At 44.3% G+C, this 26,272-nt stretch overlaps 2 protein-coding genes across 2 annotated transcripts in view; one reads left to right on the top strand and one right to left on the bottom strand.

Annotated features, from left to right (window-relative positions):
- The first annotated feature begins 392 nt into the window (after positions 1 to 392).
- The window catches only part of LOC112217062 (pleiotrophin-A), a 44,878-nt gene continuing 18,998 nt past the window's right edge, over positions 393 to 26,272 (top strand). Inside the window, exon 1 of the mRNA XM_024377312.2 lies at positions 393 to 553. The gene's annotated coding sequence lies outside the window, so the exon portion shown is untranslated. The remainder of the gene's footprint in view (positions 554 to 26,272) is intronic.
- On the bottom strand, positions 20,874 to 22,229 carry LOC121839755 (seminal vesicle major clotting proteins-like). Its single transcript, XM_042299986.1, has one exon. The coding sequence runs from the start codon at positions 22,227 to 22,229 to the stop codon at positions 20,874 to 20,876; it is 1,356 nt and encodes a 451-aa protein (XP_042155920.1).

Below are 26,272 nucleotides of genomic sequence, written 5' to 3'. Positions count from 1 at the left end.
GATGACTGGGGCTATCTTGTCAGAGCCCATCTGTAGCTAACCCCACCCCAACCCAACTCAACCCAACTCAACCCAACCTCTCTCTCTCTCTCTCGCTCTATCTCTGTCCCCAGTGTGACTCCATAGCTCCAGTTCTGGCTCTAAGTGCTCCCTCTCCTCCCTCCTGCCTCCCTCTCTACCCCCTCTTTCTCTCTTCTCTCTCTCTCTCTCTGAGTGCTGCTCCCCTGCCAAGCGGGCCGTCCCTAGAGTGACCTTGTGGCAATGAGATCCTGATCACGAGTCAGGAAACCAAGCTTTTAAGAACGCCCTCCTCTCTCAGCAACAGAAATGAGAGGGAGAGAGAGAGGGAGAGAGAGAGGGGGGGAGAGAGAGAGAGATAGAGAGAGAGAAAACAGCTTTGTGGAGAGACAAGTGAGAGAGTAAGTGAAAGAAAGAGAGGGAGGTAGAGAGAGAGAATTAGAGAGTGACTGACAGCAGGGGTGAGGAGCAGATGAGAGGAGAGTTCACAAACTATTGCAAAGCGTTGGAACAACCACCAGACCTCCAGTTCAAAGTAAGTACTTATAACCGGAGCAAGGTGCACACTTGGATGTGTGGTGGTAGTTGGGTGACCAGGAGAGATGTGGCGTGTGAAGCTATTGGGGCTGAGATGAGGAGGGAGATTTCAGAACTGTGAGAGGCAGACAGGGACTAGCAATGCTGGGAGTCTGTGGAGTATGAATGGGCCGAGACTCAATCAGATGAGTCAAACTGTAGCCTAGACAGATATGGACAATTAGTGATAGCGGAAGGAGTGTAGGGGGAATGTTTGTGTTGTGGGATAGTGGAACTGGTGTCTTTGAGTTGGCAGCATCATTATTAACTCTCTGTGTAGTAAGTGTTCTCTGGCTTGCTTTGTTTTGGATGTCGTGCCACGTCCCAGGCTAATAATACACTAAATACTGCGACAAACCAAAGTATCGCTCGAGAGCCTTTTTGTGGAGTTTTTTTCCTTGGATATCTCGATTATAATTTATGGTTGCAGATACTAATCACCACAAGTTATGGGTGTTTTTTGCTGTAAACCATCTTGATTGTCCATGTGTTTTCTATGGTTTATTCAGTTCTGAAGGTGGAAGGCTCAGAGGCTCAGGTATATGAACATAAAAGCTCTTGTTTTTTCAATTACAAAGGATTTATCATTTAAACTGGATATATTTCCCTTTCAGGCTTTGTATGTGAGACAAATAAAACAGTAAAGAACAAGAAGCTCAAAACAAGCTCATGAGGAAATAACAATAGTAGAGAGAGCTGCAGGGCTTTGTGTTTACCATTTCCCTGTAATATTTAGTGTTTGCATTACAGTAAGGGATTAACTCCAAAAGTAGCATTTATCCAAATACTTAGCATGCTGTAGGACTCATTGCAAACTTCAAGACTTCTAAGAACATCTATGTTTCCTCTAGTCTAAAACGATATTTCGTTTTTCTTCATATTGTAGCACAACTGCTTGAATCACTCCATCAGTCAAGTTTCCCAATTCTACAGAGGTGCACGCCCACCAGAACATAACCCTTCATTCTCCAAGGATATCATTTTATTGGCTTCGTTTGGTGTCCTCTTATAAAGACCTATGCTTGCAGTGTATGTGAGTGTGTTTGACAGAGCGTATTCTTTGCGTGGCCGTGCATGTTCGTGCGCATGTGTGTTGTCGTGTTTTTCCCAGGATATTGTAATTTGGGTCAGGCCTGACTGGAATGAGAAACCGAGGGCATCGGTATTGTAGCACTCCTATGGTTGAGCAGACCTTGCGCCTGTGTTGCCATAGTTATGTTCACCCCTGGTATAGGAACCCCAACTTCGACCAAAATCTCTGGCATTCCTACTGTGTACAAAAGAGCCCCGGTCTCGATCTAGATTTAAATGAGCTTTGGCCAGTTCATTGCTTTAGAAGTAACACATGGTGTGTTCCTAATGAAAGAGCTGGGAGATTAAACATGAGGCAATAGGTGGAGAGATGAGCTTGAGATACCAGCTTTGGTCAGTGGGAAGTCAAGCTCATTGAGAGACCCAAGGTGGAGCTGAGCTGCCCGGATGGAAGCCAGGAGGGTGAGCTAACTCTCACATAACAAGTCCCATTTGTCAATGTGCACTGGCGTTTATGAAAGGGCTGCCATTTGAGGAAGATAAGGCAAGGCACATTTTACGGATCCTGCTTTCCCTCAATGTTATGTTGTCCCTTACGTTTCAAACACTTTCTATGTGCGACACTGAGAGATGCTATTCAGCATGGAACACAAAGCCAATGCATTTCACCCATGTATTTCACCCATTTCACGTGACCGCTCTCCATGGAAGACCTGGAGCAATAAGGTATAGAATGGTCTGTGAGATGCCTAAGAAGGCTGCTTCACAGTGGGGAAGGGAAGCACTCTCAAAGGAGCCAGGTCCGGTCTATAGGGAGCAAGTGGCTGAGAGAGAGAGAGAGAGAGAGAGAGTGGCAGGGATAAGGAAAATGCACAAAGATCCCCACTTTGAGTGGCTGGTTCATTCTTGTGGTGTACACATTAACCTCTCACATCACATGTAGGCTGAACACAGAGGCTGTTGATGGGGTCTGGAGATTTAGGGAGGAAGAGGGCTGCCAGACCCAAACCAGAGACGGACCCCAGTCTAGGCCCTGAGAAGCCCCTTCCTCTGTTTTCACCGAATAGCCCTCTCTGGCTGTCGTCATGCCAACGACAACCTCATAAGTTGGCAGTACAGCACAACAGTTCTGGGACCAGGCTGAGCTCGGAAGTGCATGGGCTGTATGCTGTTTGGTACTGTAGCTAGACTAGAGCCGTCAGCTGGGACCCTGCAATAAGAGAGATAAGGTTCAACAGTATCCACTATCACAGAGCTAGAAAAGGCTACTAAGATACTATGATACTAAGAAGTGACTGGCTCTCTATTTCATCAAATCTTCTCAGAATGTCCATAGGTAATCATGGCATGGGATTTAGTCTAAGCTGAGGGGCTGTGTCGTTTAAATGGTTAAATGTTCAATTGAGGAAATGCACATATTCTAATTGAGACATCAATTAGATGGCTATTTCATTACAACAAAACCGCAACCGTTTCTGGCTTACTGAAAATCCTTAAATCCAGCTATGAGAGAATGAATTTCACAGTTTTGAAATCTGCCATTGGCCCATTGCTTGACAGAGTCTCTTTGTACGGAGGAATCTGATGGGTGCATCATGTCTGTGTCCATCTGTTCGTGTGTCTGTCTGTGTTTTTGTCTTACTGTGTGTTTGATGGGACAGACTTCGAATCACATAACCATGTACATCAAACTTCAGATTCAGACCACCTTTCCACCAATGGCCAAATAATATATTCTTAGGAATTGAATGAACATTTTCTGGAGAGTACCTATATTGTGGATAGCTAGTTTGCCTGTGGTAATATAAACATCTGACTGTGACTGTGATGTCCTGTGGAGCGCCTGTGGTTTGGCCCTTGTATCGGCCTCATTGTCTGTATGATCCTCTGAGGAACAATGACGGCCAGAGGCCTTCCACCCTGATCAATTAGTTCATTAGTCTCCCACAGTCACAGCTTGGCCGGCATACTCCTGGCACCATCCCTTGGCCTCTGATTGGCCCACACTGCTGGTGAGGTCATAGGTCAGGGGGTTGATGTCTGTCTGTAAATACCAATTACACAAGAAAGGAAAACTCAATATGTGACCTGACAGGGTTTGTGTGTGTGTGTGTGTGTGTGTGTGTGTGTGTGTGTGTGTGCCTGCACATGCGTGTATTCCCATGCATGCGTATGTAATCAGTCAAGTTGAATCAGATATTTGTGACTGTGGAATAGAATGCAAATAAAGCCTCCCTACAGTCCTGTTGACTGTGACTGGTGCCATGAGAGAAGTTTGGAGTCCAGTGTCTGCTTGAAAGAAGTTTGGAGTCCAGTGTCTGTTTTGATAGAAGTTTGGAGTCCAGTGTCTGTTTTGATAGAAGTTTGGAGTCTGGTGTCTGAGTGTGTATAGGATGAGCATGTCTCCCTTTCTGTGTTTGTGTGTACTGGCTGCAGTTACCACACCATGGAGGACCAGCCTGTTTGTGTTTGTCTAATGAACTGAGAGAACACCGGAGGGAGAAGATAGGGAGATGGAGAGAGGGATAGGGATGGAGAGGGAGGGAGAGGACAGAGAGAGAGAGGAAAGAGAGAGCAAGAGAGAGAGAGGGGAAAGAGAGAGCAGGACAGAGAGAGGAAAGAGAGAGAGAGAGATAGAGAGGAAAGAGAGACAGCAGGACAGAGAGAGAGCAAGAGAGAGAGCAGGAGCGAGAGAGAGAAAAGAGAGAGAGCAAGAGAGAGAGATGAAAGAGAGCAAGATAGAGAGAGAGAGCAAGAGAGAGAGAGGGCAAAGAGAGAGAGCAAGATAGAAAGAGAGAGAGCGAGAAACTTTCTATGTTTGTGTGTACAGGCTGCAGTTACCACACCATGGGGGACCAGCCTGTTTGTGTTTGTCTAATGAACTGAGAGAACACAGGAGGGAGAAGATAGGGAGATGGAGAGAGAGAGAGGGATAGGGATGGAGAGGAAGGGAGAGGACAAAGAGAGAGAGGAAAGAGAGAGAGCAAGTGAGAGAGAGGAAAGAGAGGGAGTGAGAGAGGAGATAGAGAGAGGGAAGGGGAGAGAGGAAGGGAAGAGATAGAAAGAGAGAGAGAGGAGGGGAAGAGAGAGTGAGAGATAAGAGAGTGAAAGAGAGGGGGAGAGCAAAAGAGGAGAGAGAGAGAGAGAGAGAGAGAGGAGGGGAAGAGAGTGAAAGAGAGGGGAAGAGAAAACGAGGAGAGAGAGAGAGAGAGAGAGAGAGAGAGAGAGAGAGAGAGAGAGAGAGAGAGAGAGAGAGAGAGTAAGAAAAAGAAAGAAAGGGGGCAAGTCAGTGGAATAACTGACCGAGAAGAAGAAATGTAGGGATCTCTGCTTTCATGTCTGTGTCATGTGGCGGTATGGATTCTTGTATGTGGTGTGTAGAAGTTAGATTCAGAGCCATTCATCAATCATGAAGCACATTCTACATAGTGACAATCCATCCTTACAGTACATTGCATTGTTAAAATCGACTGGTTTACATAAGCTAAGCAGGGTAGGGCTGGGTTAATCCCTGGATGGGAGACCACATAGGAAAGTGTGGTTGCTGTTGTTGGAGGTGGTGCTGGAGGGCCAGTAGTAACCTTTTCTCCATATGGTATTAGGGAAACTATCCAAGTACTAAACATGCTTACTGGTGCATTTAAATGCACTATATAAATGCAACAAACAACATTAAATGTGTCCTTTTATGCGTATTGGGAAAATGCAACTATCCATATCCCTTTCAGCAACCTTTCCTGGCAATAGAGGTGCCTATATAACATGTAACACTCCTTGAGGGCACAATAACATGACATACAGTCTGTGTGCCACCTCCAATGCAAAAATCTAAATGTTAAAATCTATAAAGGCAGTCAATGCTAATCTCATTGTATTTACCTGACCTTTTAGTTGCACTGTGGTTGAGTTACTTCGATCCACCGTAGAGATTCCAAGAACACAGGATGAGATGTTACTATCCTTTGTGCAAGCACTTCCAAGAGTTAATGAACAGTGAGCGTGGTGGTGAAATTTGGGGAGCGCATCGTCAGTAGTGTACCTTTGGTTCCTAGGGTGTTTCGGCCTTTCACACTATACACCCTCCCCAAAGGCGGCCAGCGACAGGGTGATCAATCCTACGCTTGCGTCCCATTCCCAATTAGTCATAGGAGTTGCCTTGTTGTTGATAGCCAACATCCCATGGGACTATGCATGGCAGGGGCGTCCTCCTCCCTGAGTCAAGCATTGTTGACCGCATACCTCCTGGCCCTCTCACTTCGGGGCCCAGCTGGGGTCTCTCCTCTTCATCCAGAGCCACTGACTGCTGCCTTTTGCTGCCTCCGATACAGCTTTGATTGCCGAACGCTGGCTCTGGCCCTTAATTCCCAGGTCTCTAAGCAGTCTGGTTGTAGATGTTGCCACAAAACCTCTGCAGCCCACCTCCACTGGTCGGACTTCTGTGTTCCAGCCATGATGCCGTGCTTCGGCAGCTAGATCAGCATAGCGCAGATGTTTTCGCTCATAAGCCTCATCTACTGAGTCCTCCCAGGGTACTGTGAGCTCAATGATGAAGACCTTATTGAGCGAATGGGACCAGAGCACCATGTCAGGTCTTAGGGTGGTGGTTGCGATCTCCGGAGGAAACACAAGTTGCCGGCCAATGTCAGCTAGCATTTTCCAGTCGCGGGCCAAGCACAGCTGGTCTCGCTCTAATGGTGTAGAGCCGCTCTTCGGTGGTTTAGCCCCTTCGCGGACAAAGTTTGTCCGTAAGGAGTGTGATGCTGCTGTGGGTGGTAGGGAGTTGGTGGCAGCTCGCTTGTCCTCCAGGGCGGACGCAAGGTTTTTAAGGACTTGGTTGTGAGGCCAAGTGTAGCGTCCTTGGGTGAGGCTTGTTTTACACCCTGTGAGAATGTGCCTGAGGTTGGCTGGCATGGAACAGAGGGCACAGTCCGGATCTTCACCATACCATTGGTGAAGATTAACTGGTGTTGGAAGGACGTCATATGTTGCTCTGATGGAAAAGCTCAACCGCCTCGCTTCCATGGCCCACAGATCCTTCCAGCTGATCTTCATCTTCTCCACACTGTCCCATCGAGTCCACTGTCCCTGTTTGGCAAGAGAGACTGCCTTGGCCCACCTTGCAGCCTCCTCCTGATGGCGTACTTCCTGCACTACCATCTTCCGCCGCTCGGGTGCAGTGGCCTTACTCCAAGCAGCACGGTTAGTTAGCCCAAGGCCTCCTCTCCCTTGCTGAACATGACCCACAATGTCAGCATGTCTGAGGGCTGCTGTTGCCTCCTGGACTGCTTTTCCTGGCCTCCATTTTCGCCCAGTTGCCAAGGTCGGCGCGTTGAAGGATTTGATTTGATCCAATATTATGGCCACTGTTAATCAGAAAGGAGACTGTCGTCAGGCATAAACAGTGCAGGGCTAAAAAGGAAATACAGAAAATGATTGAGACACCCTCCAAGAATACTCCCCATATTGGTTTGTTGAACCATAGTCCGTCTTTAGGGGACTGTCAGTCTGTCTGCCCTTGACAGGTAGGCTGTACGGCTGTACAGACAGACAAAACTGAAAGCCATTTCCACTGATGTGGCCAGTCCACTCAAGGTGAATGGAAAGATGAACTGAGCGCGAGCAGTATCCTGCAGCATTCCACCACTTTGTTTTCTTATTCCATTCTCACTGCTAATAGGATGGCTAATGCAAATGAGCGATGCAGTGGAATGGGGATAATAGCCCAATGACAAGGCATTGCACGGCTCAAATGGAAAGTTCTGATGGAATTAAGTTAGACAGCCTATATTCAAAATACTGTGATGCGGAGATGGTTTTGAAGGTGATTGATGAATGATTATGATGAATAAAAGGATGTTGCCAACAGACCAGCATCACAAATGACATTAGATCCAATCCATTTATCAATAATCTATTTGTATTTGTCTCTGACTTGATAAATTCTTGTTAAAAACAAGAGCATACGTTGCATGTCCATGATCAAGCTTGCAATCAATGCCAGACATCCTCTTATCTTTGCCTAGTTCTGCACTTGTTTTTCTTTTTTTATCTGCATCAGTTATGGTTGACGGCTGTTTTTAAAGTTGCCTGAATTGGAGATGTTGCAAAAAGCTATATTTCAAAGTCCTTGTTAAAGTCAAATGCAATCAGACTTTGTGCGTTAAATATGGAGCTTAATCCTACTCCATTTAAATCTCACCAGGTTTTAATCGGACTCTGTGGAGACGTTCACAAGCTGATAGCGTTCTGGGATGTTTTTATTTCTTTGAGGGATGCATTCAGGAGTGAGAGAATGATTTGATAACTTTACTACATAGAACGGCTAGGGGGGAGGGTTAGGTAAGCCCACTCTATGGAGTTAAGACCAAAGCGGTGTTTGTACCCACCAATAGGTGATCAGAGCTTCAGGATCACAGCAACTATGAGGAGGGTTGCCTTCAGCAGCGCCTCAGGGGGACGTTCAAGAACGCTTTTTATCCCTGTCCTCATTAAACCTCCCACTAAATTACCCCAGACTGACTTGTGTGGCTCAGAAATCCCTTTGCAAATCCCTCACTAAGGAAACAATCTTTAATGTGCTTGAAGTTGCGTCTTCAATGTGGTGGATTATGGCTCACACATACTGTGTTTGTTGTGGAGAGAAAGAGAGAAAGAGAGAAAAAAGGAGAGAGAGGGGAAGAGAGAGGGAGATAGAGAGAGAGAGGGAGAGGAAGAGAGAGAAAGGAGAGAGAAATGAGAGAGAGAGAGAGGAGAACGATGGAGAGGGAGGAAGAAAGGTGGAGAGAGAGGGAGAGAGGAGAACAATGTAGAGGCAGGAAGAAAGATTGAGAAATAGAGAGGAAGCGGGTTGGAGAGTGAGAGCGCGAGAGACAGGCACCCCATTAGTCATACATTAGTATTCTGTCCACAGCTCATAGTGAGAGACAGCCGGTCTACACTAACACCAGAGAAGGGCATGGCTCATTAGAACTTTCTACTCTTTTTTTTTTACCAATAGCACAAATTCACCTGACTGTATACAAAAGGCAGAGAAACACATCCATATTTCAAAAAGCAGAGAAACACCTCCATGTTTCAGAAGGCAGAGAAACACATCCATGTTTCAGGAGGCAGAGAAACACATCCATGTTTCAAAAGGTAGAGAAACACCATGTTTCAAAAGGCAAAGAAACACATCCATATTTCAAAAAGCAGAGAAACACCTCCATGTTTCAAAAGGTAGAGAAACACCTCCATGTTTCAGAAGGCAAAGAAACACCTCCATGTTTCAAAAGGCAGAGGAACACCATGTTTCAAAAGGTAGAGAAACACCTCCATGTTTCAAAAGGTAGAGAAACAACTCCATGTTTCAAAAGGTAGAGAAACACCTCCATGTTTCAAAAGGTAGAGAAACACCTCCATGTTTCAAAAGGCAGAGGAACACCATGTTTCAAAAGGCAGAGGAACACCATGTTTCAAAAGGCAGAGGAACACCATGTTTAAAAAGGCAGAGAATCCCCTCCATGCTTCAAAAGGTAGAGAAACACCTCCATGTTTCAAAAGGCAGAGGAACACCATGTTTCAAAAGGTAGAGAAACACCTCCATGTTTCAAAAGGCAGAGGAACACCATGTTTCAAAAGGCAGAGAATCACCTCCATGTTTCAAAAGGCAGAGGAACACCATGTTTCAAAAGGTAGAGAAACACCTCAATGTTTCAAAAGGCAGAGGAACACCATGTTTCAAAAGGCAGAGGATCACCATGTCTCAAAAGGCAGAGAAAAACCTCCATGTTTCAAAAGGTAGAGAAACACCTCCATGTTTCAAAGGGCAGAGAATCACCTCCATGTTTGAAAAGGCAGAGAAACACCTCCATGCTTCAAAAGGCAGAGAAACATTGATTCCAACGAAGTTCAGGGATATACTACTTGTGTTTGCGAACAAACTTCCATATTCTCCTCAGGAATTTTATATCTCCAGGGAAGGGGGGAGAAACCAAGGTCCAGAGAGAAAGGTAGTCAGGCAGATAGAAGAAATTGTTGAAGCAAGTTTGTTTCTCGTACACCTCGGATGAACACTAACGGTTTGCACCATACATGTAACTGGGTAATGCCCCTGGTGATTTGCGTCTGCTGGTTGAGGGGGATTTTCTGTCATCCCCCTGTGCCGGTCATCCAGGCCAGAAACCCCTTGGAGCTGCTCGGAGAGAGCCCCTGGGGGCTAATTGGACCAGTGCATCGTGAGCTGAACACTGATGCTGCACTGTGGATACTGTCAGACTGTTGTGAGAAAGGGCCAACAGCTAAACCGGCATCAACAACCAGGGTTGGTTAGGTTACTTTCTAAATATAAGCCGTTACAGTGCCTGTCCAAAATGATCAGTAATGTAACTTTTAGATTACCCAAACACTGTAACATAATCTGATTACTTGTGGATTACTTTACCCTTAAGAGACATCAGAAGATGATGAAAAGGATCCATCAAACGCATTTGGTCATAGTGGTCTTTGACTTGTGGTCAGATTCGCTCAGTTGGAACAAACTTAAAATGGTGCCTGTTTTCAATGCTGAATTGAATGTCATTGAGAAAACAGAAAGTTGTCATGTCTTTTTTTGCAAATATCCTTTCTGAATTTAAATATAATCCAATTAGTAATATATATATATTTTTTTAAGTATCTGTAATCTGATTACAATATTTTAGCTGGTAACGGATTAGTTGTAGTTGTTTTTGTAATCAGATTACATGTAATCACTTACTCCCCAACCCAGTGAATAACCAATTTATGCAACTATGGTGGATGTGTAACCAGGACAACCCAGTACAGCTCAGCGTGGTTTGATGCAGAAGTGTGAAAACGGTATTAGACAACTATACAAACACACACCCAGACAGACAGGTCAGGATCATTAAAAAAAAGTGTGATTTGAAATGAGTTCTTCAGTTTTGACGTACCGATCTGTTGTGATGTATTCTCTGAGGGGGAAACCACGTATGCCATAACCTGTTTGTCTGTGTGACCCAGTTCAATGTGACAGAGGTGGTCAGAGAAGGCATGGCACGTTGCACAACCAACCACACTTCAACTCATGGAAAAGGAGGGTGTTTCTGCACAGTCTTGCGTAATGTTCTGTGGCATGTTGAAAGGACCCGGTCAATGCTCTGGGCTGTGCTGTGTCTGTGAGCATGTGGCCAGAAACTATCTTGATCCCACCATGACCAGTGACAGTGAGGGGAACACTGCAAGAAACATTTAGTTTTTTCTGAGAAGAAACGTAGGGATTGAGTGGAGGTTGTCATGTATGCTGGCTCCCAGGAGTGTTATTCCCTTTGAGGAGGATGAAAGTGGAAAACTATAAGCACTCCACAGCAAAAAAAGAGCTCCTCAATGTAATTGCAAGTTGTCCTTTGGAAAGAAGCATGTATTTAGGGTCTACTAACCACCTGTCCTGGCAACCCACACTGCGTTCACCTGGCAACCATCATTGTGCACACCTGCTCCCCATCGTTAAGCACACCTGGACTTCATCACCACCCTGATTACTCTCCGTTCATATAGCCCTCAGTTGCTTCATTCATCAGGCAGTATTGGTTTAGGTTCAGCATGCAGCTTCTGTTTTGTATTATTGACATGGTTATTATTGAACTGACATTCTGCACTTGCTTCCTGACTCCCTGCATATACGTTACAGATACTCATGTTGGTGTGTTAACAGGGAGTGCATCCCAAATGGCACCATATCCCTAGGGACCCTGGTCAAAAGTTGTGCACCATATAGGAATAGGGTGCCATTTGGGAACAAGGATAATGATACATGTGTTATGGATGGGAATAGCATGTGTTGAAGGGGATGAGGCCAGTGATGTGAACAGATGAAGTTGGTAGACAGGGTTGGCAGAATGTTCCTCAGTAAGGAGAATAAATGAAATAGCCTCTGAAAAGAAACTGAGGCAGGAATTTCACATGCAAATGCTTTTACTCGTGTGTGTGTGTGTGTGTGTGTGTGTGTGTGTGTGTGTGTGTGTGTGTGTGTGTGTGTGTGTGTGTGTGTGTGTGTGTGTGTGTGTGTGTGTGTGTGTGTTTGGGACCTTTGGTTTTGGCATTGGAAGTACATAAAGCTGACTAAGACAATGTGGAGTTGATGTTGTATTTTATGTGTGGTACTCTGATTCAAATATGCCAAGGAGACACTAATTGTGTCATGACAAGAATAGTTCTGGTTAGTATGGCTTGAGACGGTAACATTCAAAATACCTAGCTAGCATTGGAGACTGAGGGGAGGATGGCTCATAATAATGTCAGGAATGGAGCCAATGGAATGGCATCAAACACGTGGTTTCCATGTGGTTGATACCGTTCCATTTACTCCATTCCAGCCATTATTATGAGCCATCCTCCCCTCAGCAGCCTCCATTGCCAGCTAACTAATAACACATCTTCATAATAAAGGCTGGACTTGACTTCATACAAATATCAAACGACAAATCAATGCAACGACAAATCATTTTTCTCAGATGAATCTTTCAGCATCCGTAAATAATGTGTGCATATACTGTAGTACATTCCACAGCCAGTGCACACAGAAACAGACAAACAAGCCTCTGTCGGTTTTATTGTGGAATAAATTAGGCAGCGTTGCTGTGTATCGAATTCCCATCAGCCCTCTCTGCTGACTGACGTCAAAGGGCCCCAAGCGATGGATCTCTCATGGCTCTGCTGCACATGTTTTCGACAGTGGCTGGCTGGCTGCATGCTCTTCATCAAACAGCTCTATTAGCCCTATATCTCTACACTAGCAGATCATCCAACAGTTCTAGTATTCCTATATCTGTACACTAGTAGATCATCCAACAGCTCTAGTATCGCTATATCTACAGACTAGCAGATCATGCAACAGATCAGGTATCCCTATATCTCCAAATCAAATCAAATTTTATTGGTCACATACACGTGTTTAGCAGATGTTATTGCGGGTGTAGCGAGATGCTTGTGTTCCTAGTTCCAACAGTGCAGCAATATCTAACAAATAATTTCTAACAATTTCACAACAAATACCTATTACACACAAATCTAAGTAAAGGAATGGAATTAAGAATACATAAATATATGAATGAGCAATGTTCTGAGCGGCATAGACTAAGATGCAGTAGATAGTATAGAATACAGTTTAAACTATACATATGAGATGAGTAAGGCAAGATATGTAAACATTATTAAAGTGACTAGTGTTCCATTTATTAAAGTGGCCAATAATTTCAAGTCTGTGTATGTAGGCAGCAGCCACTCTGTGCTAGTGGTGGCTATTTAACAGTCTGATGGCCTTGAGATAGAAGCTGTTTTTTCAGTCTCTTGGTCCCAGCTTTGATGCACCTGTATTGACCTCACCTTCTGGATGATAGCAAGGTGAACAGGCAGTGGCTCGGGTGGTTGTTGTCCTTGATGATCTTTTTGGCCTTCCTGTGACATCGAGTGCTGTAGGTGTCCTGGAGGGTAGGTAGTTTACCCCCGGTGATGCGTTGTGCAGACCGCACCACCCCATAGAGAGCCTTGCGGTTGTGAGCGGTGCAGTTGCTGTACCAGGCAGTGATACAGCCAGACAGGATGCTCTCATTTGTTCATTTGTAAAAGTTTGTGAGTGTTTTAGGTGACAAGCCAAAGTTCTTCAGCCTCCTGAGGTTGAAGAGGCACTGTTGTGCCTTCTTCATCACACTGTCTGTGTGGGTGGTCCATTTCAGTTTGTCAGTGATATGTATGCAGAGGGACATAAAACGTTCCACCTTCTCCACTGCTGTCTCGTCGATGTGGATAGGGGGGTGTTCCCTATAGGGGGGTGTTCCCTGTTTCCTGGATGGGGGGTGCTCCCTTTTTCCGGAAGTCCACGATCATCTGCTTTGTTTTGTTGACATTGAGTGAGAGGTTATTTTCCTGATACCGCACTCCTAGAGCCCTCACCTCTTCCCTTCAGGCTGTCTCGTCATTGTTGGTAATCAAGCCTACTACTGTTGTGTCATCTGCAAACTTGATGATTGAGTTGGAGGAGTGCATGACCAAGCAGTCATGGGTGAAAGGGAGTACAGGAGAGGGATGAGAACGCACCCTTGTGGGGCCCCAGTATTGAGGATCAGTGAAGAGGAGATGTTGTTTCCTACCTTCACCACCTGGGGGCGGCCTGTCAGGAAGTTCAGGACCCAATTGCACAGGGCGGGGTTCAGACCCAGGGCCCCGCGCTTAATGATGAGCTTGGAGGATACTATGATGTTGAGTGCTGAGCTATAGTCAATGAACAGCATTCTTACATACAGCTTACCTGACCGAAACCAGATACAAAGAATTCAGAAAAGATATTGAACTATATACAGTACCAGTCAAAGGTTTGGACACACCTACTCATTCAAGGGTTTTTCATGATTTATTTTCTTTATTTTACTATTTTCTACATTGTAGAATAAAAGTGAAGACATCAAATATATGAAATAACACATATGGAATTATGTAGTAATCAAAAAAGTGTTACACAAATCAAAATCTATTTTAGATTTTAGATTCTTCAAAGGAGCCACCCTTTTTTAAAAATTGATTTATTTTTTATTTTACCTTTATTTATACAGGTTTTTTCTCATTGAGAAAGTCTCTTTTCCAAGAGAGACCTGGTCCAATAGCAGCAGGGGGAACAACGTTTCAGACAAAACAACTTACATACACTAACACAACATTAAACAAAACTATAAACACACACACAGTACAACAATTACATATTACATTAAAAACACAAACACCTTGACTAAAAACAGCTGGCCTAAAAACAATTACACTCTTCTATGATATATACATCGATCAAGTGTTTAAACTCCACCAACGAAACTAGATCATCACATTTTAAAATGTTCAGGAGAGAATTCCAGGACCACGGTGCTAAGTAACTAAAACTATTTCTACCATGACCTGTTCTAAATTTTGGTACTGTTAGAAGCAATTCAGAATGGGACAGTAATTGATATTTATTTACTGACCTGACCTGACTAAAAATAACAGAGATAAAATGTCATTTTACCCAATATGGCCTTATAAATCAGTGGATACCAGTGTTTAAGCCTACGCGAGGTCGAAGACGACGAGCCAACAGCGCTGTAGATATTAGACGTTGTGTTAGACGTTTCTGATTTGTAATGAACCTGAGGGCTGCATGATAAACAGAATCAAGTGCTCTCAGGGTAGTGGCTGAGGCCTGCATATATATAACATCACTAAAATCTAAAACCGACAGTAATGTACATCGTACCAGCTCCTTCCTGGCCTCAAAAGAAAAACAAGCCTTATGCCGGTAATAAAATCCTATTTTCAGCTTGAGCTTCCTTATCAAGTTCTCCACATGAACAGTGAAGCTCAGCTTATCATCAACCTACACACCCAAATATTTATACACTTTAACTTGCTCTATAGCATGTCAGGCCAATGTAGCAATGACATGATTAGTAACATGCCTGGCATTTGAAAATACATGCATTTTCATTTACCCAAATTTAGAATCAGCTTTAAATCATACAGATTATGTTGTATGATTTGAAATGCTCTTTGGGCATTTTCAAAAGCTAAAGATAAACTACTACCACTTGAACAGTATCATCGGCATAAAAATGAACATCCGCTATAGACTCAGATTTACAACCATCTGCCAATACACATTGTGTACGATTTGATAGGTAATTTATAAACCAATCTAGAGCATGACCAGTAAAAAAAAGTGAAAGGCCATTCAAAGCACCTGCCCATTGACTTTGTTATAATGTTTGAGAAGAATAACACATTATTAGCCATTGCAAAATGCATAGAATTGCAGGAAATTTGCTTTATAACTGCAAAATTGTCTCGGCTCCATGTCAAGCTGTGTAGAATTGTTGGAAATGAGCTTTGAAGCAGTCCTAGAGTTTCTACTTCCTCTTCCAATGAACAGTGGGGAGGTCAAAATAATGAATCTGTCTGCCAAATCTATTCATTTTAAAATGATGATTACTTCTACTTGCAATTATCATTCACCTGATGATAAGACAAGGCGCACATATTTTGTTTTGCTAACATATGATGGGGGTCTGTGGGTCACCGGTTTGCCTGGGAGGGGGTCCCTTGGCAAGAAACATTTGAGCAGTGTTTCTCAACCTCCGGTTCTGGGACAAGCATCGGTCCCTGGGATGATGCTGACCGGTACCTCTGATGGTTTGTTGACATGACTGTTTTTGTCAGTGTCACACCCTGATCATAGAGAGCATTTTATATTCTATGTTCTATGATTTTCTATTTCTATGTGTTTGGCCGGGTGTGGTTCTCAATCAGAGGCAGCTGTCTATCCTTGTCTCTGATTGAGAACCATACTTAGGTACCCTTTTCCCCCACCTGTTTTGTGGGAAGTTAACTTTGTCTTTGTTCAGGGCACAGAGCCCAAAGCTTCACGGTTTGGTTTTTGTTCTTTGTTTTGTCAGCATCATTTTTTAATAAAGAGAAAATGTACGCTTACCATGCTGCACCTTGGTCCAGTCCTTCAGCCAGCCGTGACAGTCAGTTTTCATTTAGTTATAGTATATTGTAATCAGTCCCTTGAGGAGGAAGTACCATAGCTTACAGAAAACATTGGAGAAACAGGATTTGAGGAATATACTTGTATACTGGAGGCCCATCCCATGGCCCTTCATCCAAATAGCCCCGAAGACAGTGCAATAACATGACTTGTTTTGGCTTGGAGTAATGTCCTTGACATAACAGGGTTGTCCAATCTGTTCACACCCACCATATTAAATAAATAACCTCCCTCTCTGCATCCCAGAGAGCTGAAAATAAGACTGTCTCTGAAACCTGGGAAATAGTGCATCTAGCCCATATTGATAGATGGTGTAATTAAATTAGTAGAAAGTCAGAAATAGTAGTTAAATATGGACAGTGCAAGTAGTTAAATAGAGACAGCACTCCATCCATGTGCCTGTAAATATCTTCTGGGTCCATATTCAGAACACACACCCACTGGGCAAAAATTAGTTGAATCAATGTAACCACATCATTTCATCCCAAAAATTAAATGTGATGATGTAGAATCATTGTGGAAAACTGATTGGATTAGAAAATAGTCATCAATGTTAGGAAATGTAATTATTTTTTAAACTAAATCCAATGACATGGTGAAATATTTTGATTTCACGTTAAATTTATGTTAGTTGACAACTCAACCAAATGTCAATCAAAACTAGACGTTGAACTGACATCTGTGCTCAGAGGGAATGCAGGGTTTGTTTGCCGACAGACACTAGAATAAGACTCTCTGGATGAGAAATTAGACTAAATGTACATGGCAGACGTGAGCCTCTCTCTCTCATGACAATCTGGTGCTTGTACCATCGGAGGGTGATCATTCTGCTTTGACTACTGACTACTGTAAACTTGCTGAATTTTGATTGATTGGGCACTATGGCCAAATGTATTACTCCATTCAGACTGTGTTGTCTGTCTTTGTGTTTAGTGTCTAATCCAAAATGGCAGGTACTCAGGAGAAGCACCAGTGTCAAATTCTTGTTCCGCCACTACTCGCATTAGATCAGTGTCTCATAGGACTGATATTTGAATGATTCATGCTCAGTGGAGACTTGGTGTAAAATCAAAGCCTGACAAAATTATTTGTTATCAAAGATGAATAGTTTTTGCCTCAGGGCACAGAACACCCTTAACATGCCAGAAATAACAACTCTTTCATAGTCCATGCATAAGGGAATACATGTTCTGAATGGCACAAACATGTAATTCAGCCATAGTACTGAGCCTGCCTGTTTATGAATGACTGGAAACGTCCTATATGTGAAATCTTACAGTAGCGCTCTATCCCTAGGACGATTTGACATTTTACAGAAACTCTCATAAATGTTATAACACTGGTCCTCATTTCTCCAGGCAGTACCTAAGACAGCCCAGAAGAGGGCAGTGTGTAGTTAATGAGAAGGACTAGAACTCAAGCTTTTCCATGACTGAATGTCAACAAAAGCCGTTCTCCCAAGAGACAAAAAACACCTACACATGGAGGTTTCAGTGAAGTTGTGAAGATAGATATAATTTAAGAGGCTAGAGCGGGAAATATTATGAAGAGAAATCAATGGAAACACTCGCTATACTAAGACAAAAGAGACTGGATGTATTGAAGCCAAGCAAGGCAGAGAGCTGTAAGCATGATGAAGTACAAGGCTATTGCTGCCTGTATTAGCAGTGGAAGACAGTAGAGCCTGTTCAGTATTTCAGGAGAGAAGGGATGTGGGCTGCATTCAGCAAGGCACAACGTTTTGGAGGAAATAGAAACTGATAGAAATATAAACTGTAGAACAAACACACCTCTGTAGAAGAAGGAATAATGTCCTCTCTATTCTTGACTTTCTACTTGCATCGTCCCACAAGGTTTGCCTATTAAACAAAGCCCTGGTGCTCGTTCAGGATTACACTACAGAATGGAGGGGGAGAGAGGTCGCTGTCTGTCTGCAACTACTACAGATCATGAGAGCCTCTGCGTCATACAGTTGGAAGATCCCAGCGCCATCAGAATGAACTAAATCTGTTCTGGAACAGTAAGAGCATTTTCTTCATGGTGGAGTATTGAGGGGTATTTAACACAAAAGAGCAAAAGCTTCTGTAGGTCTATATGATAAATGCTTTATAAATGAAAATGTCACGTTACGATACATGAGCACTCTAACACTTGGTGGGAGAGGAAGATTAGGTTTTAATCATAGGAAGGATGGTAAGAGATATAATTCAGCACACCCACTATATACCACCAACATGTAGACATTTACTGTATGTCGTCAAAAAGTAGTAACTTATTCCTGATGCCGATATTAAGGTTGCCTTCATTTCCCCATCTTTATACTCCAAGCTAAGGACCTGCTCCAACAACTTGCTTACGATCAAATCACATGAACTTGATTAACCTTTGAGGGCTATTAAAATGCAGTTATTGATCGAGAGCTCAAAGAACATTTTCAACCCTGTTTAGTCTAGACTACTATCCACCCAGACAGATCAGCACAGACACAACATCATCCCCGGTTGTTTATCTACACTTCAATGTTAACTCCAATCTGGATATTCCCATCCAACAAACAGAAACAACTGAACAGAATATATGGCACATCCACACACAAGTACAATAGAGGAATACTTTCCTATTGAATTAAACCCCCCCCTCTATGGATATCTAACCTCAGACAGGTGCTTGTGGAATATATTCATAAAAACAATTTGGAAAAGGTGTTTGAATGTTGGGCACAAGCACTAATTTGTTCACTCCACACACCTGCTACTAGCATGTGGGTACATCTGGAGTCAATTAGGACGTCAGTGACAAGGGTCTCAAGAGAAAACGACTGAAAATTACCAGCCACAATTCACTTGTACAAAAGCGAACAGGTTAGTGATTACAAACTAAAATGCAAAGTTTTAAGTATCTGAAAAGGAACTAAAAATATAGGTTGTGTGGAGGACTGAAATCAATGTGACACAGGACAGGCATTTACTTTGTTTAAGGGAACACAAACCAATATGCTTTTGGACCACCTTAGGAGGAGCTATAGGAGGACAGTTTCATTGTAATATCTGGAATGGAATATATAGAACTGTATCAAAATTATGGAAACCACTCGGTTACATTAATTCCATTTCAGCCATTACAATCATCCCATCCTCCTATAACTCCTCCCACCAGCCTTCACTGCATTGGTATTATATATCCCACACACAGTAGCAATCTCTTGTCAGAGAAAGCTGAGGTGAGACACTAAGCGAAGGGAATTTACTACTGTTGGATTTTGTGCATGTCGTAATCTTCACCTAAGCCTCGTTCCCTCGCCCAGCTTACTGTCTTGTCTTTTACAGGCTAGTTTTCTAGAGGACCTTGTTGCATTGAGTAAAGACACCTAGGTACCCCTGACTCTAATAAGGAAAAGGTAGAAACACTGCCTAGACATGGTTATGCTTGGAATGTCAAAAGGCCATTTGGGACACTGGTTTCCATATTCTATTCCCTTAGCCAGGCTGGTTCCATCATGTCCTCTAACAGCTTTAACCAGGCTGGTTCCATCTTGTCCTCTAACAGCTTTAGCCAGGCTGGTTACATCTTGTCCTCTAACAGCTTTAGCCAGGCTGGTTACATCTTGTCCTCTAACAGCTTTAGCCAGGGTGGTTACATCTTGTCCTCTAACAGCTTTAGCCAGGCTGGTTACATCTTGTCCTCTAATAGCTTTAGCCAGGCTGGTTACATCTTGTCCTCTAGCAGCTTTAGCCAGGCTGGTTACATCTTGTCCTCTAGCAGCTTTAGCCAGGCTGGTTCCATCTTGTCCTCCAACAGCTTTAGCCAGGCTGGTTCCATCTTGTCCCGTAACAGCTTTAGCCAGGATGGTTCCATCTTGTCCTCTAACAGCTTTAGCCAGGCTGGTTACATCTTGTCCCGTAACAGCTTTAGCCAGGATGGTTACATCTTGTCCTCTAACAGCTTTAGCCAGGCTGGTTACATCTTGTCCCGTAACAGCTTTAGCCGGGGTGGTTACATCTTGTCCTCTAACAGCTTTAGCCAGGGTGGTTACATCTTGTCCTCTCACAGCTTTAGCCAGGCTGGTTACATCTTGTCCTCTAACAGCTTTAGCCAGGCTGGTTACATCTTGTCCTCTCACAGCTTTAGCCAGGCTGGTTCCATCTTGTCCTCTAACAGCTTTAGCCAGGCTGGTTCCATCTTGTCCTCTAACAGCTTTAGCCAGACTGGTTACATCTTGTCCTCTAACAGCTTTAGCCAGGCTGGTTACATCTTTTCCTCTCACAGCTTTAGCCAGGCTGGTTCCATCTTGTCCTCTAACAGCTTTAGCCAGGCTGGTTACATCTTGTCCTCTAACAGCTTTAGCCAGGCTGGTTACATCTTGTCCTCTCACAGCTTTAGCCAGGCTGGTTCCATCTTGTCCTCTAACAGCTTTAGCCAGGCTGGTTCCATCTTGTCCTCTAACAGCTTTAGCCAGGCTGGTTACATATTGTCCTCTAACAGCTTTAGCCAGGCTGGTTACATCTTGTCCTCTAACAGCTTTAGCCAGGCTGGTTACATCTTGTCCTCTCACAGCTTTAGCCAGGCTGGTTACATCTTGTCCTCTAGCAGCTTTAGCCAGGCTGGTTACATCTTGTCCTCTAACAGCTTTAGCCAGGCTGGTTACATCTTGTCCTCTAGCAGCTTTAGCCATGCTGTTTACATCTTGTCCTCTAGCAGCTTAAGCCAGGCTGGTTACATCTTGTCCACTAACAGCTTTAGCCAGGGTGGTTACATCTTGTCCTCTAACAGCTTTAGCCAGGCTGGTTCCATCTTGTCCTCTAACAGCTTTAGCCAGGCTGGTTACATCTTGTCCTCTAACAGCTTTAGCCAGGGTGGTTACATCTTGTCCTCTCACAGCTTTAGCCAGGCTGGTTACATCTTGTCCTCTAACAGCTTTAGCCAGGCTGGTTCCATCTTGTCCTCTAACAGCTTTAGCCAGGCTGGTTCCATCTTGTCCTCTAACAGCTTTAGCCAGGCTGGTTCCATCTTGTCCTCTAACAGCTTTAGCCAGGCTGGTTCCATCTTGTCCTCTCACAGCTTTAGCCAGGCTGGTTACATCTTGTCCTCTAACAGCTTTAGCCAGGCTGGTTACATCTTGTCCTCTCACAGCTTTAGCCAGGCTGGTTACATCTTGTCCTCTAGCAGCTTTAGCCAGGCTGGTTACATCTTGTCCTCTAACAGCTTTAGCCAGGCTGGTTACATCTTGTCCTCTAGCAGCTTTAGCCATGCTGGTTACATCTTGTCCTCTAACAGCTGAAGCCAGGGTGGTTACATCTTGTCCTCTAACAGCTGTAGCCAGGGTGGTTACATCTTGTCCTCTAACAGCTTCAGCCAGGGTGGTTCCATCTTGTCCTCTAACAGCTTTAGCCAGGCTGGTTACATCTTGTCCTCTAGCAGCTTCAGGCAGGCTGGTTACATCTTGTCCTCTAGCAGCTTCAGCCAGGCTGGTTCCATCTTGTCCTCTAACAGCTTTAGCCAGGCTGGTTACATCTTGTCCTCTAACAGCTTTAGCCAGGCTGGTTACATCTTGTCCTCTAGCAGCTTTAGCCAGGCTGGTTCCATCGTGTCCTCTAACAGCTGTAGCCAGGGTGGTTACATCTTGTCCTCTAACAGCTTTAGCCAGGGTGGTTCCATCTTGTCCTCTAACAGCTTTAGCCAGGCTGGTTACATCTTGTCCTCTAGCAGCTTCAGGCAGGCTGGTTACATCTTGTCCTCTAGCAGCTTCAGCCAGGCTGGTTCCATCTTGTCCTCTAACAGCTTTAGCCAGGCTGGTTACATCTTGTCCTCTAGCAGCTTCAGGCAGGCTGGTTACATCTTGTCCTCTAGCAGCTTCAGCCAGGCTGGTTCCATCTTGTCCTCTAACAGCTTCAGCCAGGCTGGTTACATCTTGTCCTCTAACAGCTTCAGCCAGGCTGGTTACATCTTGTCCTCTCACAGCTTCAGCCAGGCTGGTTACATCTTGTCCTCTAGCAGCTTCAGCCAGGCTGGTTACATCTTGTCTCGCGCTCTGAAACCCTTCGCATTGTAACGCCATGTCGTTGAGGAGGGGGTGGGGAATATTGTGGAAGTGGTGTCTCTGTGACACAGGAGGTTGGTGGCACCTTAATTGGGGAGGATGGGGTCATGGTAATGACTGGAGCGGAATCAGTGGAATGGTATCAAATACATGGTTTCTATGTGTTTGATTCCATTCCATTAGCTCCGTTCCAGACATTATTATATGCCATCCTCCCCTCAGCAGCCTCCCGTGCTCTATGAATGTGCCAGTTTGAATGAAATACCGTATTGTAGATGGGTCTTCTCTGCTCAAAACAAAGCTTCTAAAATCGATTGAATGTTAACACTACTATCATTTTAAATCAGTCCTCTTAGGGTTGGTTTGTTCTTTCAGTTCAATACTTTTTCTACTTTCAGGTTTTGTGAAACATTTTCAGTTACTGATTCATTGCAAATTCAAGGTTGGTAATCAGAAGTATAGAGTCAAAGTTTGATTCCAAAAAGTATTGAGTGATGTTAAAAGTAAGCCTGTGGCCTTTAAAGTTCTGCAGTAGAATGTTTTGCACCTATAGTAGTGAAGTCAAGGCACAGTCAAGCTTCCACCGTCAGAGCTAAAGAGCACATTGGAGCTGGTGTTTGCATAACGTTGTGGGTTTAACATATTGACATCTCACTGCAGTTAATTAAATCCTTGGAGCCCTTCGACTCTATTCATGCATCTATGATGTTAATGCGAATAATTTATTGTTAAAGTATTATTCATTATTTAGCCTCACTGTCCTTGGCACTGACATTCATGTTGAAAACAATCAGTCCTTTTTGATAACCTCCGTCGTCCACTCAGTTTCCTGTGACTGACATCAAAACAATGCTCCATAGCTGAAAGAAAGTAGCATAAACATATGAGCACACTGCCTGTGTGATAGAGGGAGAAAACCAGAGAGCACATCCGAGAGGAGCGACAGCGCTTTAAAAAAGCCAGACCAATCTCCCCAAGGTGTACGCAAACGCTGTCTTTCAGACCTGATTTAATGAACTAGTGTCTCAAGGTGCTTTCTCCAACGTCTCTTCAATTAGGAGGACTGATCTAAATTGGAAGCTTTTGAGAGGGAGCTAATAAAGGTACAGAGAGAGAGAGAGAGACGGGGGGAGGGGGAGGGAGAGAGGGAGAGAGAGAGAGAGAGGGGGAGAGAGAGAGAGGGGGGAGAGAGAGGGAGATAGAGGGGGAGATAAGGAGAGAGAGGGGGAGATAAGGAGAGAGAGAGGGAGATAAGGAGAGAGAGAGGGGGAGATAAGGAGAGAGAGAGGGGGAGATAAGGAGAGAGAGAGGGGGAGATAAGGAGAGAGAGAGAGAGAGAGAGAGAGAGAGAGAGAGAGAGAGAGAGAGAGAGAGAGAGAGAGAGAGAGAGAGAGAGAGAGAGAGAGAGAGAGAGAGAGAGAGAGAGAGAGAGAGAGAGAGAGAGAGAGAGAGAGAGAGAGAGAGAGAGAGAGAGAGAGATGGAGATAAGGAGAGAGAGATGGAGATAAGGAGAGAGAGAGATGGAGATAAGGAGAGAGAGAGATGGAGATAAGGAGAGAGAGAGATGGAGATAAGGAGAGAGAGAGATGGAGATAAGGAGAGATGGAGATAAGGAGAGAGAGAGATGGAGAGAGAGATGGAGATAAGGAGAGAGAGAGAGAGAGAGAGAGAGAGAGAGAGAGAGAGAGAGAGAGAGAGAGAGAGAGAGAGAGAGAGAGAGAGAGAGAGAGAGAGAGAGAGAGAGAGAGAGATAAGGAGAGAGATAAGGAGAGAGAGGGGGAGATAAGGAGAGAGAGGGGGAGATAAGGAGAGAGAGAGAGAGAGAGAGAGAGAGAGAGAGAGAGAGAGAGAGAGAGAGAGAGAGAGAGAGAGAGAGAGAGAGGAGAGAGATAAGAGAGATAAGGAGAGAGAGATGGAGATAAGGAGAGAGAGAGAGAGAGATAAGGAGAGAGAGGGGGAGATAAGGAGAGAGAGAGATGGAGATAAGGAGAGAGAGAGATGGAGATAAGGAGAGAGAGAGATGGAGATAGGAGAGAGAGAGATGGAGATAAGGAGAGATGGAGATAAGGAGAGAGAGAGATGGAGAGAGAGAGATGGAGATAAGGAGAGATAAAGAGAGAGAGAGAGAGAGAGAGAGAGAGAGAGAGAGAGAGAGAGAGAGAGAGAGAGAGAGAGAGAGATAAGGAGAGAGATAAGGAGAGAGATAAGGAGAGAGATAAGGAGAGAGAGGGGGAGATAAGGAGAGAGAGGGGGAGATAAGGAGAGAGAGGGGAGATAAGGAGAGAGAGAGAGAGAGAGAGAGAGAGAGAGAGAGAGAGAGAGAGAGAGATAAGGAGAGAGAGGGGGAGATAAGGAGAGAGAGGGGGAGATAAGGAGAGAGAGGGGGAGATAAGGAGAGAGAGGGGGAGATAAGGAGAGAGAGAGAGAGAGAGAGAGATAAGGAGAGAGAGAAGGAGAGAGAGAGGGGGAGATAAGGAGAGAGAGAGGGGGAGATAAGGAGAGAGAGAGAGAGAGAGAGAGAGAGAGAGAGAGATAGATAAGGAGAGAGAGAGAGAGATAAGGAGAGAGAGAGATGGAGATAAGGAGAGAGAGAGAGAGATAAGGAGAGAGAGAGGGGGAGATAAGGAGAGAGAGAGGGGGAGATAAGGAGAGAGAGAGAGAGAGAGAGAGAGAGAGAGAGAGAGAGAGAGAGATAAGGAGAGAGAGAGAGATAAGGAGAGAGAGAGAGATAAGGAGAGAGAGAGATGGAGATAAGGAGAGAGAGAGAGAGAGAGAGAGAGAGAGAGAGAGAGAGAGAGATAAGGAGAGAGAGAGATGGAGATAAGGAGAGAGAGAGATGGAGATAAGGAGAGAGAGAGATGGAGATAAGGAGAGAGAGAGATGGAGATAAGGAGAGATGGAGATAAGGAGAGAGAGAGATGGAGATAAGGAGAGAGAGAGAGAGAGATAAGGAGAGAGAGAGAGAGAGATGGAGATAAGGAGAGAGAGAGATAGAGAGAGATGGAGATAAGGAGAGAGAGAGATAGAGAGAGATAAGGAGAGAGAGAGATAGATGGAGATAAGGAGAGAGAGAGAGAGAGAGAGAGAGATGGAGATAAGGAGAGAGAGAGATAGAGAGAGATGGAGATAAGGAGAGAGAGAGATAGAGAGAGATGGAGATAAGGAGATAAGGAGAGAGAGAGATGGAGATAAGGAGAGAGAGAGAGAGATGGAGATAAGGAGAGAGAGAGAGAGAGATGGAGATAAGGAGAGAGAGAGAGAGAGATGGAGATAAGGAGAGAGAGAGAGAGAGATGGAGATAAGGAGAGAGAGAGAGAGAGATGGAGATTGAGATAAGGAGAGAGAGAGAGAGAGAGAGAGAGAGAGAGAGAGAGAGAGATGGAGAAAAGGAGAAAGAGAGAGAGAGAGAGAGATGGAGATAAGGAGAAAGAGAGAGAGAGAGAGAGATGGAAATAAGGAGAGAGAGAGAGCGGGAGATAAGGAGAGAGAGAGAGCGAGAATCTCTCCAATAGCCAGAGGCATCCCATAGCTAATTCAAGCGTGACTTCTACCCATCTCACTATGATGAATTCTGATCAAAACGAAGAGGGGGTGAAAGCGCTTCCGGAAAATTGTAATATTTCAGCTCCGCCCTAGTGCCGCCATCTCAAGTCCCTGTTGAAAATGAATATTCATAAAATATGCTAATTTGTATGAGCCAGAAATAAAAACACAAACAAACATGGCCATCTTTGTTGAGTAAAGCCTTTGAATGCAGAAGACAGGAGGACTAATGGTAATGCACCATTACAGTGTTTAACATGCTAAACTGCTGAGGCAACGCAGCTCGAGCTGCACGCTAACCTGCTGGGGTGCACGGAGACGCTTAAAGGAAATCTTTTTACTTCGATTTTATCTGGAGAGTTGTGAGACGATCTCCATGAGCACAAAACTGCTCATTTTTTGAGAGACATTTAGGTAGAGCAGACTTTTCTAAAACAGACATGGGATTCCCATCTGTCTTACTTCAAACAGCTCACAGCTCAACAGATATACTGGCAGTAAAGTGGAAAAAGATCTAA

Source organism: Oncorhynchus tshawytscha, linkage group LG17, assembly GCF_018296145.1.
Source record: "Oncorhynchus tshawytscha isolate Ot180627B linkage group LG17, Otsh_v2.0, whole genome shotgun sequence".
Lineage (NCBI taxonomy): Eukaryota > Metazoa > Chordata > Actinopteri > Salmoniformes > Salmonidae > Oncorhynchus > Oncorhynchus tshawytscha.
This window is presented reverse-complemented; position numbering and strand designations above follow the sequence as displayed.

Bases quoted from the DNA above. Each gene is read 5' to 3' on its own strand.
- LOC121839755 (XM_042299986.1), bottom strand. From the start codon at position 22,229: ATGGCGTTACAATGCGAAGGGTTTCAGAGCGCGAGACAAGATGTAACC.